This window comes from Rhipicephalus sanguineus, chromosome 4 (assembly GCF_013339695.2).
Source record: "Rhipicephalus sanguineus isolate Rsan-2018 chromosome 4, BIME_Rsan_1.4, whole genome shotgun sequence".
In the NCBI taxonomy this organism is placed as follows: domain Eukaryota; kingdom Metazoa; phylum Arthropoda; class Arachnida; order Ixodida; family Ixodidae; genus Rhipicephalus; species Rhipicephalus sanguineus.
The window spans coordinates 63,279,896-63,298,660 of record NC_051179.1 but is presented as its reverse complement, the minus strand read 5'-3'; the positions used below and the strand labels follow the sequence as shown (position 1 = coordinate 63,298,660).

At 43.9% G+C, this 18,765-nt stretch overlaps 1 protein-coding gene across 1 annotated transcript; it reads right to left on the bottom strand.

Moving 5' to 3' along the window:
* Nucleotides 1-1,629: 1,629 nt before the first annotated feature.
* On the bottom strand, nucleotides 1,630-17,171 carry LOC119390110 (small integral membrane protein 14). Its single transcript, XM_037657658.2, has 5 exons — nucleotides 16,993-17,171; nucleotides 9,560-9,701; nucleotides 8,403-8,451; nucleotides 4,280-4,416; nucleotides 1,630-2,299 (listed from the first exon to the last, which is right to left on the bottom strand). Exons 2-5 carry the CDS (start codon nucleotides 9,629-9,631, stop codon nucleotides 2,261-2,263), a joined length of 297 nt encoding a protein of 98 aa, XP_037513586.1. The 5' UTR covers nucleotides 9,632-9,701; nucleotides 16,993-17,171; the 3' UTR covers nucleotides 1,630-2,260.
* Between the last annotated feature and the right edge of the window lie 1,594 nt (nucleotides 17,172-18,765).

The following is an 18,765-nucleotide window of genomic DNA, read 5'->3' as shown; positions in this document are numbered from 1 at the left end:
TCACTTTCAGTCGCTGTGTTTTCGCAGGCTTTCACTAAACTTTTTAGGTGTCCCTGAAACGTCTTGTGGTGCAAGCCTCGGTGCGAAAGGTTCATACACGCACAAAAGTCCGAAAGGGCAGTAATACCTTTGCCTATCATCTGTATCCCCTTCATGGCCCTCATGTTGACTTCGAAGGGAGTGATGGTGGCAGTTCCGCTCACTCTCGGAGAAGAAAATTGCTTCTTCTCGAAATCACAACTGCTGCAAGAAAAAATAAGCTTTACCGCAAGGCCGTACTCCTTGTCCGTTGCCTTCCTCACGCTGAGACTTTTTGCGTCGCATTTGTCGCACTTCGCTTGTGCAAAAAAGTTATTCAAAACTTTCATATCGACGAGCAAAAAATCGGTCCCGGCGTCACCGGTCTGGCACTCCGCGCTTACTCCAAGAAGGTCGAACTTGCGCTGGGTAGCCGACTTTCCAGACAGAACGGTCTTCGTTTGCGCCGATCTCTCAACTCGCTGCGCCTGCTCCGCCGTTGAGTAGTACGCGGCATCAACCCGAAGTGTTTCGCTAGTCGAACTTGGTCCCACGGTGTCGTCAGTTGAAGTTCCCGGCAGGTCCAAAGGGTCCGGCCGTGACTCCAACTCCGCTGCCGACGGTGCACTTGTAGCCGGCGCCTTCTTGTTCCAAGCCCGTTTTTTACGGCTTCCAAAAGCTCGTTGCGTCGATGGTTTCAGACGAGAGTCTCCAGGCATCTCGATCGCGTGGAAAAACTACCGGCACAAAGTAGAGACACGGTCCGTCGAGAAACACGCACGATCGCAAAAGCAGGCGCACACAAACGGACAGCCACGGCGGAGAACCAAACACAAAGAAAAAAAAAATGACGTGTCGGTCGCGCCAGCCAATGGGAGACTCGGAAAGGCGCGCTTGAAAAGCGCGCCGCGTGAGAGCCAATCAGTGGCCTGGAAACGACCTTCAGAAAACCCGCGACGGCGGCCGTTCTGCTTGAGCGACGCCATTTTGAGATGGCGCAAAATGTGCACAAAGAAAACAGCTTCAAATCTAGCCCAAGATGGCGGCGCTCGGCCCGCTGCAACGCTCATGGCGCGCGCGGGAAGTTCGAACAAATTTCGTCCTTTTGGGGACATTTTAGTGCTGCCGGGGTGCTTTGAAAGCCGATTTTATCGCGTTTCCCGACCGAATTTAGCGTTAGCAATTTGAGAGTAGGTGCTCAGAAGTACAAACGCCTCGAAAATAAGCTTTGCGAAAAATCGATTTTTTTACCATTTTTGACCGTTCCAAGACCCGCGTCTCCCCTTAACTGTGGCAGTAAATAACATACAGTAGGTGTTTTGTTGGCATGTATACTTGTGTGTGCAGTACTAGAAGATAAAACTGCACTAGGGATCACCTAGACACTCATGATTTGTTTGATAGGATGCTCAAAGATAGCAGTTGCCAATTATTAGCTATTCCAAATTGCCATTCCAGGTATGAAGCAGCACCACATTCAACATGGTGAACTTAAGGCGGGGCATGATAGGATGGTGCTACAGTCGTGGTTCGTTACAATGCAGTCACATTTCACCATAGACAGGCAGTTGCATGCACAGAAAAAAAAAAAAAAAAAACTGGAACAATGTGTCATCCAGCCACAAATTTTATTTTGCAAATGATCCAAAACGAGTCTTTGTCTTCATACATATCTTGGTCGTTTGGGCACAGGGCGAAAGAGCACATTCCACTGTACAGTCGCTTAAAATAAAAAAAAAGTCTAGTGCAAGGTCTGAACAACAAGTGAACAGCTCCCAAATTGAAGAGAGAGAGATAAAGAAAAAAGATGGGGCAACAAAAATGTGCGTATATCATTCCAAGCTAAAGTAACAAAGAAAGGTAAAACACTTCCCAGTTAAATCCCACAAAACAACGCCTGCTGTGCGAAAGACGTGCAGCATAGTATATACACAAGCGCGTGGTTCTGCAACAACAGTTTTGCACGTGCAGTTCCTAATCGTGTGCATACCGTGGTCCATAGCTTTTCTGTGTACATTTTTCACCAGTGTCCCGTAAGTAAGAGCAGTGCATGCGTATTATGTACACGTTATGTACACATACTTGACAGGTATATTGTGAGTGGCGGTGGTGGTGGTGGTTCCCCCAAAATAAACAAGCCCAGGACAGTTATTAGTACAACGGTGTTCCCTTCCCCCGTGCCGCCAACTAAAGCTCTTGGTCATTTTCCATTAGGGGCTGGGCTGGGCTCTGGGGTTGTCCCTCAGAAGACCGAGCCGCTGGGGGGCTCGTTGCTTGGACCCTGCACAGGTTATGTGCAAAGTTAAGTTTCCAGGAGAAGCACATCTATGACGGCCAAAACGTGCGCTCAATTTCGCTTTGTCCCCACACCTGATGTTTATGTTGAAGCAAATTTAAGAGCACCCTTATCTGAATACACGAGATAGCATGCTCAATGTCACAATTTTCTGCAACACCGAGAGGACGCTGAAGAGAAAAACTATTTCGCTGGTATCAGTCAAGTATTCTTCCACTTTAGTAAAACTTTTGTTGGGCCTAGTTGGTACATAGCATTTAAGAAAAGAAGTGTTGCCTTGAGTCTATCCCCCGAGTGCTCGTCTCTTCTATTCTTTGTGGTCAGTCTTGATTTGCGCTGAACTTCTCTTCTTAAATATTCTTCCACAATGCAGAAAACACCACCCTTCCTGTGAGAAGCCACTTGGGGCAAGATTGGAGACCCTTGTTCGGAATAGAACGCAGTAGGCTGTTGCAACGTCACAAAGTGGGCGTTCCGCAAGATATTTGAGAATGGGGGACAGAGAGCAGCCATTCGGCAAGCAGTTAACTTGAAAGAAGTCGACGTGCCTCATTTGTCACCTGCATGGGCCAATATACTACAAAAGGAAGCTTTTTTCACATGCCAGTAACATTTTTATTTAAAAAAAAATGTCTTCTCACGCCTAAACACATTCACAAATAATTGTGCATGCAACTACTGCAATTTATTACCATTAATAAATTATGAATTGAGTGAAATTTAACGCAAGTTCCGAGTGACTAATCTTCGATCGCACCCTGTGAAGCTATGTGTGGTGCAAAGAGGTACGAGGGGTGACGACATTGCCACCTTTAAGTCTCTGCACCAGCTCGCCACAACATTTAAAGGCATATGCTCTGCGCTAGTTGATTTGTATTAATTACCTAAAACAAACTACATTGTACTCTAAATTAGACAGACTGTACAATGCAAGTTTTAAATACTTTCACTGGCCTAAATATAAAAGCTAGCTTGAAATCCACAATGTCTCACTGAAAAACCAGCGGTGAGGTTATGGCCTGAAGTTAGGGTATCTTACTTTTTATCAAAGCAGGAGAAAAAAAAAACAGTGACAATAAAGATGTTCAATCAAAAGAGAAAGGTATTTTACAGAAACTATTTCGGGGATAGACTCGAGGCAACACCATAAGTGAGCTTCAACTCAAGCCACTGACAGCTTCTTGCAAGATTTGTACAGACGGGTGTCGTCTGATGCGAAACAAGGGTGTGCATCGAGTCTCCTGAATTTACCGAAAAAAATGTCTCTCCTCTGGCATTGCTTTCAAAAGAGTCACATGCCAAATCTTTTTATGTCTTGCCTTCTAATCTAACGTGACAATCACTGCCTGTCATTCAATTAGCCAAAGAAACTCGGATCCCCTCTCAAAACAAAACTGAAACTTGTCAAAAAAAGAGAGAAAAGATTAATATTCTTGCACATTGCCTGTAGACAACACCAGTCTGTAAAGGTTTAACCCTTTCCCTCCCAGAGATGAGTATGGTCGTCATGAGATTTTGTACCAAAATGACCGATGACGATTACTTGTCATCAACGAAAACTGGTCCCGCATGGAACCAATCATAACTACACTCGTCACAGTTGTGTTTCTTGACACTAGATGGCCGCACTTTATGTTGTGCCATATGTGTCTCCGCTTTCATTGTATTGCCATGCGATGAAGCCATTTCCGAACAAATTTTTTGCGCAATTACTGAAACAAAGGAACCCCGCAGAAATTGAAATAATGGTACCGTTTTATTAAGAAAAACAAATCTCACCAAATTTAGCCAAAAAATTTTTACCATAAATTTGGAACAATCTTCTTTTTTTCACGGTAGGGAAAGGGTTAAATGAATGACCGGCCAGTGCACTTGTCTTTGCTCTCTACAATGTCCAACCTGCCCCTGCCCCATCAGAGCCTGCCAGACTACCATAAAATGTTCTTCCTAATCATCGGCACCCACCTGTCGGTCGGGCTTGCCATCACCGCGGTTCCTCAGTGAGTTGGGGCGCAAGTAGTACAGCGCCATGGCCAGCAACATCCACCCTACCATGACCAGAAAGAAGCCAGAGCCACCGGCAGCCTGCTGCATCGCTGGCACTGCGGGAATGAAACACACACAATCTTGGATGTGCGAACGATTCCTGCCGGGACAAGCAGAGATACCAAAAATATCCTTAGTGAGGAATTGCAACCACGTTTAATACCCACTGTGAATGCCACTGTATTTAGCCATGAGCTTACAAGTACATGGCTTGAAACTTGTGCTCACCTCAAAGTTTATTATGTGCAAGTTTAGCACATTCCCTGAAGCAACTTTTTTCATGAACACTGTCTGCCCATTTTAAGAAATAAAATAACTCATCATTAATTGTGCCACGCAAGAAATATGTGGTGTAAATATTTCTACTACAATGTTCTTGAAAAAAGACTTCAGAACTTTATCAAAATGAAGTCCTTCACTAATAAAGTTCACAAAACATGGCTTGTCCACTGCACTTGTCATGCTTGCTGACCACGTTGCAAGTGCCACTAGTGTCTTATAGTCCACAGGCTTATTGTTTATAGAATACAAGAACAAAAGAAATGGCTAGCTATTATCAGCACTCAAGCAAAATTTTCCGTGCAATAGGAAAATAACAAGAACTGTTAATCATAACACCTATATTCTTACAATGTCCTTGCTGAATGCATAAAGTGTTTCTCAATGAAGTCAGTGTTCAATTAATATTAATTATTTATTTATTTAAAAGTACCTTGCAGGCCCCTGGAGGCGTTGCGTAAGGGGGGCAATCCAAAAAAAAGAAATATTACGTTTGAACAGTGTACAAAATGAACGCGTATAAATACTCAAGAAATACATAAGAAGAGAAAAAAAATATATTACAGAAACATATGCGGGAACGTAGTGAGCATTGCGTTATACAATAAAGAGATACAAGGAAAAAATACACTTTCAATCACGACAGCGCATATACACAACAAAATGTGGCACATGAAAATACGAGCAATATAAGGAACGAACGCGACATAACTCTGCTACTACAAAAAAACATTTAATGTAAAATTGCTCACAAATAACAATAAGGCTATGAAAAGGACAATGTAATAGGTATGGTATAAAGCATTATTTTAACAAATGTGTGGTAAGTAGATGCTTGAAGTTATCTTGGTTATACCCCTGTCACACTGGAAGTGTTAATGTCATTAGGTTCGAATGTCATTTGGCGCAACGAATGCCATTCGATCCGTGGCGGTGCTACACAGGAAAAAGTAATGTCATTCGTTCATGATATCAATGTCGATAATTCAGAAAAAAATGGCTGGAAACGTTGAGGGAGGTAAATGTAGAGTGGCATGAAAGCGAAGTTCTTTATTTTAAAAGGCATGTGGGAAGTCGCATCGGTAGATAAACGCGGATAAAAATTTCATATCGCAGGATATCTGGCCACCATAAGCCAAGACGACGCTTAGCCAGTAGCCACAGCCGATAGAATGGCTGACATGGCAGTACCGCTATTCTAGGCACTGTAGTACCGCTGAACGACGACGCTAAGCTGCAGCAAGTAAAACATTTAGTTGCTTTGTACTTAGCGTTGCAAGGAACGCGCATAAGCCAGAAGAAGAGATTTGACAGAAACTCAGAGCGCTCTGCGTTTGTTCGCTTTCAAAACGCGGTCTCGCACACGTCCATGCGGGAAAACAGCTTTCAACGAAACTGCGCACAATTGTCTTCTCATAGCCTTATGAGAGCAGACATTTCCACCTCGGTCCAGTGCGCTCGTGGAGTTCATTCCATCGCTGCAGATACACATGCACACAGGCGTCTGTTTGTTTACATTATGGCCGACAGTGGCGGCGGCCAGATGCCACTGAAGTGGAGAGTAAAAACATTTTGCGACAGCCTTCCGTACACCTGTGCTCAATAAAATCACAGACGCCTTTAAAAAAGAAACATTATTGCATGTTCGCGCGAATGCGTGTCGAATTGAGAATACTAAATGACACATTTTAAGTAGTCTCTGGTGTAGAGACTATACATTCGGTTCGACTTCGACAGCGAATGTGTTTTTCGAACTCATTCGATTGCTTAAGTCATTCGTTTCTAATGAGATTAAATATCACTGTGTAGCAGCCGCATAATGTCATTAGGTGCGAATGTCATTCCATTCGAATGACATTAAAACGTCCAGCGTGACAGGGGTATTACTTATGGAAGCTATGTTGTTAGGAAGGTCATTCCACAGGCGAATGGCTCTTGGAAGAGCGGAATAGTTAAATGAATTAGTCTTCCCGTAAATGTGCATGAAATTAAACTGATTGTACAAATGTTGTGACCTATATTGTGGAGTTTCAAGTTGCAAAAATGATGATGCTGTGTTATAGATGTATTTATGAAACAATGATAGAAGGGCGATATCCTGACGATTATGCAAAGGATGAAGTGATAAGTAGAGCTTAATTTGTGTAATGCTTGTGTTATAGTCATAAGAACGTGAAATGAAACGTGCAGCCCTATTTTGTACGGATTCGAGTTTTTCGATTAGATATTTCTGATGGGGAGACCAAATGGATGCTGTGTACTCAAGCTGAGGTTGTACAAATGTTAGGTAAGCTAGTTTACGAATATCGTTAGTAGAATGATGTAACTTACGGCGTATGTAGCCCAATGATCTCGAAGCATTTGCGCAAATGTATTCGATGTGAGTTGACCATGAAAAGGTAGAAGTTAGATAAACACAGAGATATTTATATTGTGTGTCATGCAATTACCGACTTTAATTAAAGGGGTCATGAACCACTTTTCCAAGTAATGATCTAATGGCCTCAGTATCGGAGTGTACTGCCTCCCGAATCGATTGCCGCAAAAATTTCTCGAATCCGTCAAGAATCAGCGGAGTTACGGGGGTTTGGCGCACGCTCCCAGCGCTTTCTCTCTTTTCTCGTGCCGACGAGTGCACTGGAAGCTAGACAGGGAGGGATGGCATGGGGGAAAGAAGTTACGCCAGCGCGCGTCATGAAACGCGATCGCTCTCCCGCTGGGATTCGCTTGCGCGAGTGCGGCTACCGTGTACTGAGGAGTGCGGCGCCGGCAAGTGGCGGCACCCCGCGGCAAGAAGCGCATCTGATCCGAACGCCGCTCTCGATTTACGTCGGCTATCGGCCAATAAGCATGCTATGTCTCTTGCGACGTACAGCGGACAGACGCCCCGCCCACCGGCGAGAGTGAGAACCGGCCTCTGTTTGAAAAGAGGGTGCCTGGGGAAATGGCAACTTCGCGCTCCGCTTGTGGCCATTACGCGGCGCGCACGACTGTAATATTTGGCAGAGCAGTTCATAGCCGTGTCAGCTTTCCGCAGGATGTGTTTTTTCAATCAGCCCAAGGGGTGCTTCATGACCCCTTTAAGGCACTTTCTATAGATTTCATAACAAGTTACGACCAGGCTTTTATGTAGGATATTGATCTGATGGTTTTCAGAAAACTGCACAGGTTCTTTTTGGCATGTACATACTGTCTTAAGCAGTGCACAAACCGAATGCTAGGTGCCACCACAAGTATCTCTGTTTTGAGTCGCATAACAGGCCACAACACAGAGAGATGCGCATGGCAGCCTGCATCCCTACGTGCTACAAAAGGACCAAGGACCTTATACATAGCAATGATACACCACCTTGGATTTGGATGTGCTCAAAAAATCATTACTTTATGCATGGCCACCCTTCTCTGCCACCACATTGCACAATGAAAGACAGTTAAAAGACCTCAACAGAAAGCAACCGAGTCAGGTTCCTGTAGCACACTAGCCATCATGTTATGCTGCTGCAGAAGTTATTGTAACAGATACCGCCAGCACTTTACCAATTTTGTCGGGTAAACTATAATCTGTGGCAGATAATAAATTTTAAATTTCTGCTCTTGCTTCTGGACAAAAGAGTGTTAGAAAGGGGTGTAAGATCTTGACACAATGGCGGGAGACTGTATTTGCTTTTTTTTTGGGAGCAAATGGGAGGACTATGGTATAGAATTGTTTTTAAAGTCTCTTGCAAAAGGCGACAAAAGAAAAAAAAAGATCGAGGCTACTTACTGTCTTGTAGGCATTCAGAGTCCGTGCAGGCGGACTGAGAGCTCCGCAGCTGCAAAACGAAGAAATAACGAGTCAGTCGAAGCAGGTTCCAAACAAATAATACAATAATTAGCATGACATGAGGTATCAAGGTAGAGACAGTTTGTGTTGTCTGCGTATCCGAACAGAAATACTACAGAGGATAAGCGTACACAGATAAATGCCACTTGAAAAAGAGTGCCGACATTGATAGGGTCATCCACAAGGAAGCTTCAAAAACTGACACGTGTTTTGATGGATGAACCTGGCTTTGACAGGCAATGGATCAGGCATGATAGACAAGACAAGCTGTGCGATGTTGACACTACTAAGGTGTTACAGCCATCCCATTTTCTGTAATGAGGCAACTTAGTGAAGAAGATGCGTCTTGTTTACTACATTACTCGTCTGCAAGCACTCTCATCAACTTTGGATGTTTCAACAAAACATGATACTGCTATAAAAAGAAAAGCATCGCACAAAAAGTGATAACGAGGTTTACTTTCGCACTTGGGCTTCTTTGATAATCAACACTCAGAAAATATGAGGGAATGACACCTTGCTCTCAGATAGCATGCAAGGCAACCACTGCACTGCAGCACACGCAGTGCCCTGGCAGTGACTAGGCATCTCACGAAGCTGGCATCAGGAGGACTGCCACCAGCAGTGCCATAAACATTGCATCGTGCTCGAGACCAGGATTGATAGAAAACATAGAAAACCATCCGCATTTGTCAACACCCACTAAAAGGATGCAATGTTTTTAACTAAACGTCGACATTTCCTGCCCATTCCACTTAGACGAATGTATGTAGCATAGTGTGGAATGCGTACAGCCAATTAGCAGGAATGCTAATGTGTGTGTGTTGAATGGTCATTCTGCGGAATGCCAAACACGCCTATAACGAGGTCACTGGGGGATCTGCTTGGCTAGGTTGTTCTGGTGGCCAAATGAACTGCGCGTTGCACGTGTGGAGACCTTCAAAACCCATGAGCACGAGCTATGCATGCAACATTGATGCTGCAGCATTGCTGCAACAGCACACCTTTAGTGCCCGTATAATTGCTATTGCAATAAAATGAAGCCGACGTTACGGCTTTACATCAACGCCTTTGCAACATGAGGTGCGATCGCTCACCAATGAGATGAGTCGCTGCATGGCGGCATCATGGCTGAAGATGCACTCGCATGGATCGAATCCGTCGTCCATGCTTGCAGATACCTTAGCGGCACTTGCGTCTAGGAGGAACTCTGGTTTGGTGCAACCTGCAACCTGCTACCTGAAAAGAGAACAAACGCCGTTTCTGAGAACAGTACCTTATCTTGTGACTTAGGCTGGGAGCAGTATACAACATTTACACATTCAAAGCAAACACGCATACACAAGAAAGATCATCGATGCTAAACTTAGCATTGTGTATCAAGGGCGTAGCCAGAAGTTTTTTCATGGGGGGGGTTCAACCTTAGTTTATATGTATATCGTGCATGCATTTGTATGTATGCGTGTATATACAAAGATTCAAAATTTTAAAATTGTGGGGGGAGGGGATTTGAACCTTCCCTGGCTACACCAGTGTAGTGTATGTTACATATGCATTTACTTATATGTGTAATATGGCGCTAGTACGAACAATTTACAATAAGCGCAATACTAACAATCAACTAAAGTTCAAACTGATGTCTAAGAAATATTTTGCTTACACTACGTTCACATGTGGACTCTTTACAGAACAGGAGTCAATAGCTGCAAAGCTACAAATACCACTACCTCATAATATGAGAAGCGAGTCAATGCACTTATACTTACACTGCCCCAATGAGTGAACAGGGTGAGTTATTCAAATAATATACAGTTAAGAATGCAAACATAATGCCTTGCAATAAGATGTATTCTAGTATTAAAAAAAGGAAAGCAGTTTTTCTGATTTGTCACATCCTTTGCAACAAAACATTCTCAATGAGGCTTAAAATTTACTGATGGGCTAGTTGGTGAGCCATGATTCTCGAATAGGCAGCGCACAAAAGGGCAACGAACACGTACACAAAAAAAGACGCAAACACAGCGCTTGTGTTTGCGTCTTTTTTGTGTACGTGTTCGTTGCCCTTTTGTGCGCTGCCTATTCGAGAATCAATGAGGCTGCCTATCAAGAGAATCTCGCTTCTAAGGGCAACGGCAGCCTTTTACAAGAACATTTAACATACATGGCATATTTTTGCTTACAGAATTCTTTAAAAAATAAATTGCATTTCACACTTGACTTGACATCTGCTGTGCCCAATGCTGTTCCGTATTCTAGTGAATGTTCAGTTGAGTTAACTTTCAGTTAAGTGAACTATTTCTTTGGGTCCCTTAAGTTCCCTCAAGTGAGAGTTCACTGAGCATCACAAGCATTCTCCAAAATGGAAGGGGGGGAGGGGGGGGGGACGTATGCCCTTCACTTGGCAGCATCACTATTTTTTGCATTATGTGCTGTGTACATGTGGTCCTCTCCATGCCTCCATTTTTTTGCACTGTTTTCTATGATGGAATTGAAACTCATCTGCTCAGAGCACCAAAGAGTCCTCTGTTTCAATGCGTACAAACTGCCCACTTTTCAATGTTTTACTGGTGCCATATGTCTGCAAAGGACAACAAAGCAAAATCTGAGCCAGCAGCAAGCACCCAGTTGTGGTTTCATTATCACAAGGCAAGTGACCCAAGCATCTGCACCCTATAATGAGTAACAAGGGGCAGTGAGACGTTCTCTTCCACCTATTTCCATACTCGGTACTTTTCATCTCACTAACTCATAAGCTCTCCTACTTTACAGCTTCGAGCAAATGCAGTTTAGGGCTGTACAACATTGAACATCAAGGGGTTAGTTTGCAATGCGGCATGCCATAAACGTTTAAAACAGCAATATTTATTGCAAAGTGTTACATGTTTCTACAAAATTCAGTGAGTAGAGATCAAAGGGGTTGAACTGAGCTAATCACACACAAACATAAGGTTGCACTGAACTAGCTGTAAACTAAATCCTGAGAGCTAGTTGTTAAAAACATGGTTTAAGCAGGTGCACATTACTAGAAGTTAATTACGAGGGCAAACAAGTTATCTGCATTCTCATTAAGAAATGCATGCAACGCGTTTCCATGAAAAAATAAAGGTCATAAATATGTCCATCTTCAATCCAGGTGCTTTTTAAGTTTACACATCTGTCAAGACGTCAAAATTCTCAACAGAAACGGGCTGTGTGCACTGAATGTTGTCAACTGTCACAGACACCCACACAGAACCTTGGTGACAGGAGTTTGTATTCTCCGACATAAAGTACCGCATAAATTCAAAAGGCACTCATTTTTGACAAGCAACTTGTTTTCCCAGACAGTGCACCGAACCTTCATGAAGGTTATCGGACACGCCTGTCTGACCTGAAAGTAAAAATAATTGCTCCAGACTGCTTCCGTTTCGTGCGAGACAGAACTGGGTTAGAGTTAATCTTTTTCATCACTGCTACAGCAGGATCAACGTAGCACGGTCTAACCTACACAGATATGACAGTGGAAGCAGAGACCTTGTACTCAAAGCGCATAAAAGACCCTTCTTAACAAAAGTTACCAAGACGACTGAAGTACAGATAATTTTTAACTAACCACTGTATCTGAAGCCTTGCAACCTCTGCTCATTATAAATGCCAACTGCCATCAAATTTCAAACAACACAAAAAGCCTGTTTTCAGGCAGTACAGGAAAGAGTGCTTTCTGTGCAAAGTTAGTGTTTCAAATATGAATGGATGCACGTCTCCGCAGAAAATGTGCCCATGGCACATTAAAGGTCTCCAAGGTTGCAGTATTGCGTTTGTGCCACGTCTGCTAACCACGAAGAAATTGCATTGTCTGCCCAGAAGGTCCCTAAAGGCCATTAATCAAGAACTGACAATAACCTGTCCTGCAGCTTCAGTAAGATCGCTCGACGGGATATAGACTATTTTCAGATGCGCTTAGTTGCTGCCAACTTGGGCTTAATGTTAACGTTGCCATTTGTATCGGTGAACAGTAATTGAACAATACTATAGTAGGCTCGTACCCTTGAAACTGCTGTATGGATGTGTCCAATGTTTTACAACCTGTTTAATTTGATGTCACGACACACAACACTGGAAAATCATTTGCGTAATAGACCAAAATGGCGGCACCCATGAATAAATAATGAAATCTAGTTGGCCTTTCATCCTAACCCAAGTGATTTCACAGAAATGTGCAGGAAATCTTGCATTTAAAAAAATTTCCTTATTTACTAAACATAATGTGTGTTTTTATAAAAGCTACGTCCATGATTTAATCCCTGCATTCAATGGAAACATATATAGCGTTGCATAAGCAGCTATAGTTTTCTCAAAACAAATAAAAGTCTAAGACTGTGTTCTCTACGCTCACTGCAGTGAAAAGTACAAAATATCATGCATTAGTGGAGTTCCCAGAGCTAGAAATTTTAAGTGCAATGAGCTGAATCATATGACTCATCATTGCTTGTAAGTAACATTCACCCTAAATAATAATTTCCGGGGTTTTACATGCAAAAACCACCATGATTGTGAGGCACGTCATAGTGGAAAGCGCCGGAAATTTAGACTATGTGGTGTTCTTTAACGTGGACTGACATCGCACAGTACATGCGCTTCTAGCATTTTGCCTCCATCAAAATGCAACCGCCGTAGCTGGGATTGAACCCGTGACAACATTTCGAAGCTGCTCTTTTCAATGAAGCCGGAACCATCAAAGAAGAAAGATCAGTCACACACAATGGCTAGGTAACAGGATTAAAGGGGCATAGACATAACATTTCAAGCTTGAGATGTGCCGTTCATTCGATTGCTGGTTATGCATGTCTTTTTGGCCACTTTTTAATGGTATCTGTCAACTGGAAGTTACTTTATTTTGAGGGCAAACAGTGTACGAAAGTTCAACAGGGCATTCAGCACCTTCCGACATTGACATTACTGTGACATGTTCGGTGTGACCCATACCGTCCTGATGATGCGCTAGTAACGATGTCGATGGTCTGAGAGTTCTTATTGTGGTGGCATCTGGCGCAGACGCCTAGAAACGCTCTCACTCTTAGTGGCTCCTCCTCACTCCTGATCTTCGTTGCGCAGCTTCGAAAGATTTGTCTTGTGCTTGTCAATCAGCATGTTGGGGAACTGCTGTGAGCTGCAGTTGTGTTCTTTACAGCACGGAAATAGTGTGTCATTTCATTACGCGTACGATACACGCCAACATGACCACAAGCTATCAAAGTAGAGCTAGTAAAGAAAAGTAGAGTATAGAGAAATATCATTCCCAATAAGTAATACGCAAAGAGCGTTAATAGAGAATTTTAGTCCGTCCATAGACTTCCTTGTGTTAGCGTAACACTGGATTACCATAGTAAACGTGAAGAGGCCAGATAGATGGGGCCATCTGGTGGTGCAAAGAAGAATCTGGCAAGCACAGAATTGTTATTGTAGAAACCTAACGTGTTCTACCTCCCGGCTGGCGTACATTCGCAGCAGCGGCATAATTCCAAATGTGTTGCCTTGTTAAACTTTTTGTCGTCCCGGACACTCGGCAAAAGAAATGTATGCATCATTGTGGTTGTCGAAAGCATCACAAGGTGTCAATATCATCAACCGATAACCCAACATTTCATAAACCCCTTTGCGTTACTAGAATGCCGTATACGCTAAAATTCTCTAATATAGCTATTTGCAACATACCAGCGAGCATGGCCCAAGCATGCGTCCCAAGGCACTTCTTCGCTGCTGCTTGGAAATCGCCCATTTCTGAATCGCTGCTTAGCAAAGGGTCAATGCAAAAATAAGTCGCGACGATGTGAATTGGGGTGATTCGCAATGCCAGAATATTGTCTTCAATATTTAACACTGTTGACAATGACGACGGCGATGCTGGTGTCAACGACATGACAGCACATGTGTGCCTAGCAGACGAAATGTCAGCTGAACTTCATGTCACTTCCTTCTGTGGCCACGTGATCAGCTGGGGCACGGTCTGCAGGGTGACAACGAGGCAGCGCTGCCAGAGCTACAAACAGGCGGGCTTGCCACTAATTTTGAATTGCAGTCGATACTGGTCATATTAACTAACATAACAGATAGTTATTCATACCACCGTTGCATTTTGAGTTGCGAATCACTACTAGGGGGTCGATAGCTACATGTGGATGCAAAAATATTGACGTGTGTAAACTTGATGTCACTGCTCCTTTAAGGTTTGTACAGTTGCCCTTTGTAAACTATCAGATGAAATTTTCAGACTATCATGTCTTACTGAGAAAAACCTTTTTTTTTTTACAGTTATGCAAAAAAGACAAACTAACAACAGCATGTCTGAAAAAGTAATGAATGCACCAAGTAACCATGACAGCCGTTTCTACTAGACACGAAAATAGGCTTAAAACCTTCACTGTATTGCTCGTCCTTACCAAACTGTCCCCAAACCATTTTGGTTGAGCCTAGCTCGTCTGCTTGACGGAAAGGCTTTTCGTCATTGTTAGAGTGATAAAACCATTCTCAGAATGCTGAAAATTTGACAGCATTCTGATTTTTGCATTGTTTGGAATTATTATTCCAAAATTGTTTGGAAAATTATTAAAAGGTAGGTGGCATTTTTTTATGAGTAATAAACAATGAACTCCATTAAGGTGATATGACTTTGCAGCTATTTCAATTTTTTTTATTAACAGCAAAACCTTGCTTTTTAGAAAAAAAAATTCGATACCAACAGTAAAAAAAATAACCATTTGAAGGAAAAAACTTCTTAAAACATTAAAACAGTTGAGGGGTTATTTAAGGAACACTTATAAATAAACAACTGCCAATTCTGTTTGACATTAAAATGCGAGCAATAAACTGTACGTTAGGAAAGGAAGTGTAGACGTGGCATCCACATATTTTCTATACAGGGTTGAGAAAACAACAGACGTAGACACTGCCGCCTTCACTGACGCAGACTGCTTGATGACTGAGTGCTCACTTATTGGAATGCTGCCCTCTCTCCACAGCACCTTTCAGCCGACACAGATACTCTCACAAGCGCTTGCTGTATAGGATGAATCATGGTCGTACTACTCAAACGAAATGCACTCATACACTCGCATGCTTCAGCTGCATATGAAATCAGCGGTACAAAAAGTGCTGTTGTCAAACTTGTACCAAAGTAGATGCATGCATGCTGCCTGCTAAAAGGTCATGTGCATAAGCACAAGGATTGTTCATGACTGCAGGCACTGGGCACAGCTGAAAATCTGAAGACAGTGCGTTTAGCTTCATCTACGCAGCAGCTGTTCTGTAGAAAGCTGCGACACGGCACACTCGGGAATAATGTTTGTACTTGTGGGCTGAACAAAGGCGCACACGTACATGGTAGCAGCCACTGGTGACGTAGAGCATGTTGCGTCACTGCAACGTCTCTGCAGTGGATATGGACATGTTCTCATGCACAGGGACTGAAATTTTCTATTTTTTAACATGGAAAGACCACGTAATTGATTTAGGCCGATGACTACAAGCCAACACAGTACTGCGAAAAGTTCACAGAACTTGCAACCTATTCTTGACGAACGAGAAAGAGTCGCATTCAGTACTCTTTCATTCTCAAGATTACTGAACTAGGATGGCTCTGGTTAGCTGCTGCCATGAATTTCCTTTGACGAAACAATTCCAGGATGCTTTTTGGCAGTCCATTCAGAGTTGCTGGCTTAAGCACAGTACTTCGTATCGCATCCAAGCTTATGAACGGGACATATATATCGTGTGTGTGTGTGTGCCGGATATAACGAAAATGAGCATAAAATGTTTCCACTGATACTGGTCTGTCATGAATTTGGGGCTTACAATGATTATCACTTCATTTTAACACAAGTTCATTAACTTAAGCCGGCTAGTTGCTAGGCGCAAAGGTTTAACGACTGCAAGGACCTGTCCACTGGCGAAGCGATATCGTAGCGAAACACTCGCCAGACAAGTACCGAAAGACTGTCGGCAACAGCTGATCAGTTAACTAATGAATTAAAGTTTTGCGTCGGACAATAAAGAGGGCGCAGCCAAGCACCCGCTTAAAGCCATAATTGTGTAATTCATTGACCGGTCGCAAGATCCGCATTAACAGTGTGCTTGCTGCGCGCAACTTATTCCAACACGACGCAGCGTACATTTTGTTTTGTTTTTCCCCCGAACCGGAAACGTCTTATAGAACAATTGCTATCAGTTTCGTTTCGTGGTTGAATGAAAAAAAAAAAAAAGCAGTACTAGTAAGTAAATGTCATAGTGACGGAACAATCGAAACAGAAAACGAGGTTTCACTCGGATAACGTGCGCAATAAGCAGTAACGCGTTCCCCTTCAAGACGAGGAGCATATGTTTCCGGGGATGCGAATGCTGTTTTGCTAAGAAAACAAGCGGAAGGTCGCGACATTCCGCACACATCAACAACAAAACCTCGCACAGTCGTTGACGCTGGTGAAGGCAGAACCGGCTTCGCTTCTATCCGGGCGTTTGATTTTACGAACCGAAACGAAATCCTGTCGCCACTTACTTGGAGAGACGTTTTCGTGCGGGTCCTGAGAGCTGTCGAGCCTGCTGCTTCCTGACGAATAAAGCTAGCCCACCTCGGAATGCGCGCGTACACTCTGCAGCTAAGCTGACGTAGCGCTCAGAGCCTCAAACACCTGTCGGCTTGTGCACTCAGCTGCTTTGAGGCGACGGCGCTTATACTTTGCTTGTTTTTTCAAACTCTGCTTTTCTCTCCGCAACCGGGCGTGCTCCTCACTTCTTTTTCGTCGTGCGTTTAACCGCTCCCCATTCGTTCCTGGGGTCGTCTACGTTCCTACGTGCTACGCCTACGGCACTCGATTGAACTAATGCAACTCCCTAGGCTAGCGAAACTTGCCGTACACGCAGGAGAACCTTTCACATACGCCAAAATCGCGCAAAAGAAGTGGTTACGACGCACAACGTGCAGTAAAAGATGCGCTGTCCATGCGCGTTATGTTTCTTATCTCGTCTGCAACATCAGCGCGAAACTTTATCAATGGATTACGTAGAGTGACACGGGAAGCGGTGTCGTGTCACTGAAATTCTGTCACCGCGCAGTCGCGAGACGACAACCAGTTTCCGCGAGAAGCTCTCACGATAACGAGTAAACCACGATCCTAAACCGCACTGCACGGTTGGGTCGTCAAGCTGTCGAAGCTGGTTGCAATCACGCGCTCGCCCAACTGTGACGGTCCTTTTCATTGGTTTCGCAATGGCCTCTCGGGTCGTCCCGACAAGGAACAGCCAGCGGTGGCTACCAACAAGGCTCTTCTAATACAGCCACACACAACCACCACGGGCCGTGCCCTTCATTCCTCGTTATAAACTGACGGCCTTGAGACAAGGCGTTTCAGTGAGCGTAATCGGTAGGACTCGCGCATCCAGTCAGCTCCAGAAAACGAAAATGTCTGCGAACCAGTGGGCCGAGAACTGTCACGGTAGCCGTAGAATACACACGGGAAAAAGGTTTGAAAAGAACACGACGATCGGGGAGGAGGTACGTACCGTAGCAATAGCTTTCGGCGGGGTGGCAATTGGTATCAATGTTTATAAACACATGCTTGGACGGCAGACGGGCGGTATCACCCACTCATTTTACACACGTCAGCGTGGGAACACAGCAACGGAACCACTTCCTGGGACACCACCCCAACAAAACCCAGTTTCCAACACCGCGCTGAAGTATTTTCTTTTAGCGCTTACTTTAGCCCGAAAAGTGTAGATTTCTGCCTTTTTTTGGGGGGGGGGGGTTCGGTAACGAAGTGCTCTTTTAGTGTCGTTATATCGCAAGCAAAATTGACAATTTTCAGGAGAGTTGAGCATCCCCCCCCCCCCTGGCTACCTCCTGGTGCCTATGCCTGTCTACTTGTCATTCGCCGTCCCGTCTTGGATGCGCTATGCCTTTGGAAGCTATAAATTGCAAGCGAGCCCGCCGTGCAACCCATAACAGTTGCGTTTGTTGTTAGTCATGCATGTAAGCGTGTACAAAAATGACCCCTCAATGCTCCAACATATCGTTACTTCGGGGTTTTTCGTCCATGCTGAAGAGTGTATATTGGAAAAATATTTGGTATTTCGAACAGACACTATTCGATTCGAATGCCAAATCGAATATAACACTATTCGATTATTTATTCGAATCTTCGAATATATATTCGCACACGTCTCCTGGAAACAGGCAAGGAGGTTCTTGGGTGGCCCACCCAAGGATGTTAAAAAAAGATGCTGGAGTGGAAAAGCCGAACGATAAAACGTCAGCTAAGAAAAAGTAGTA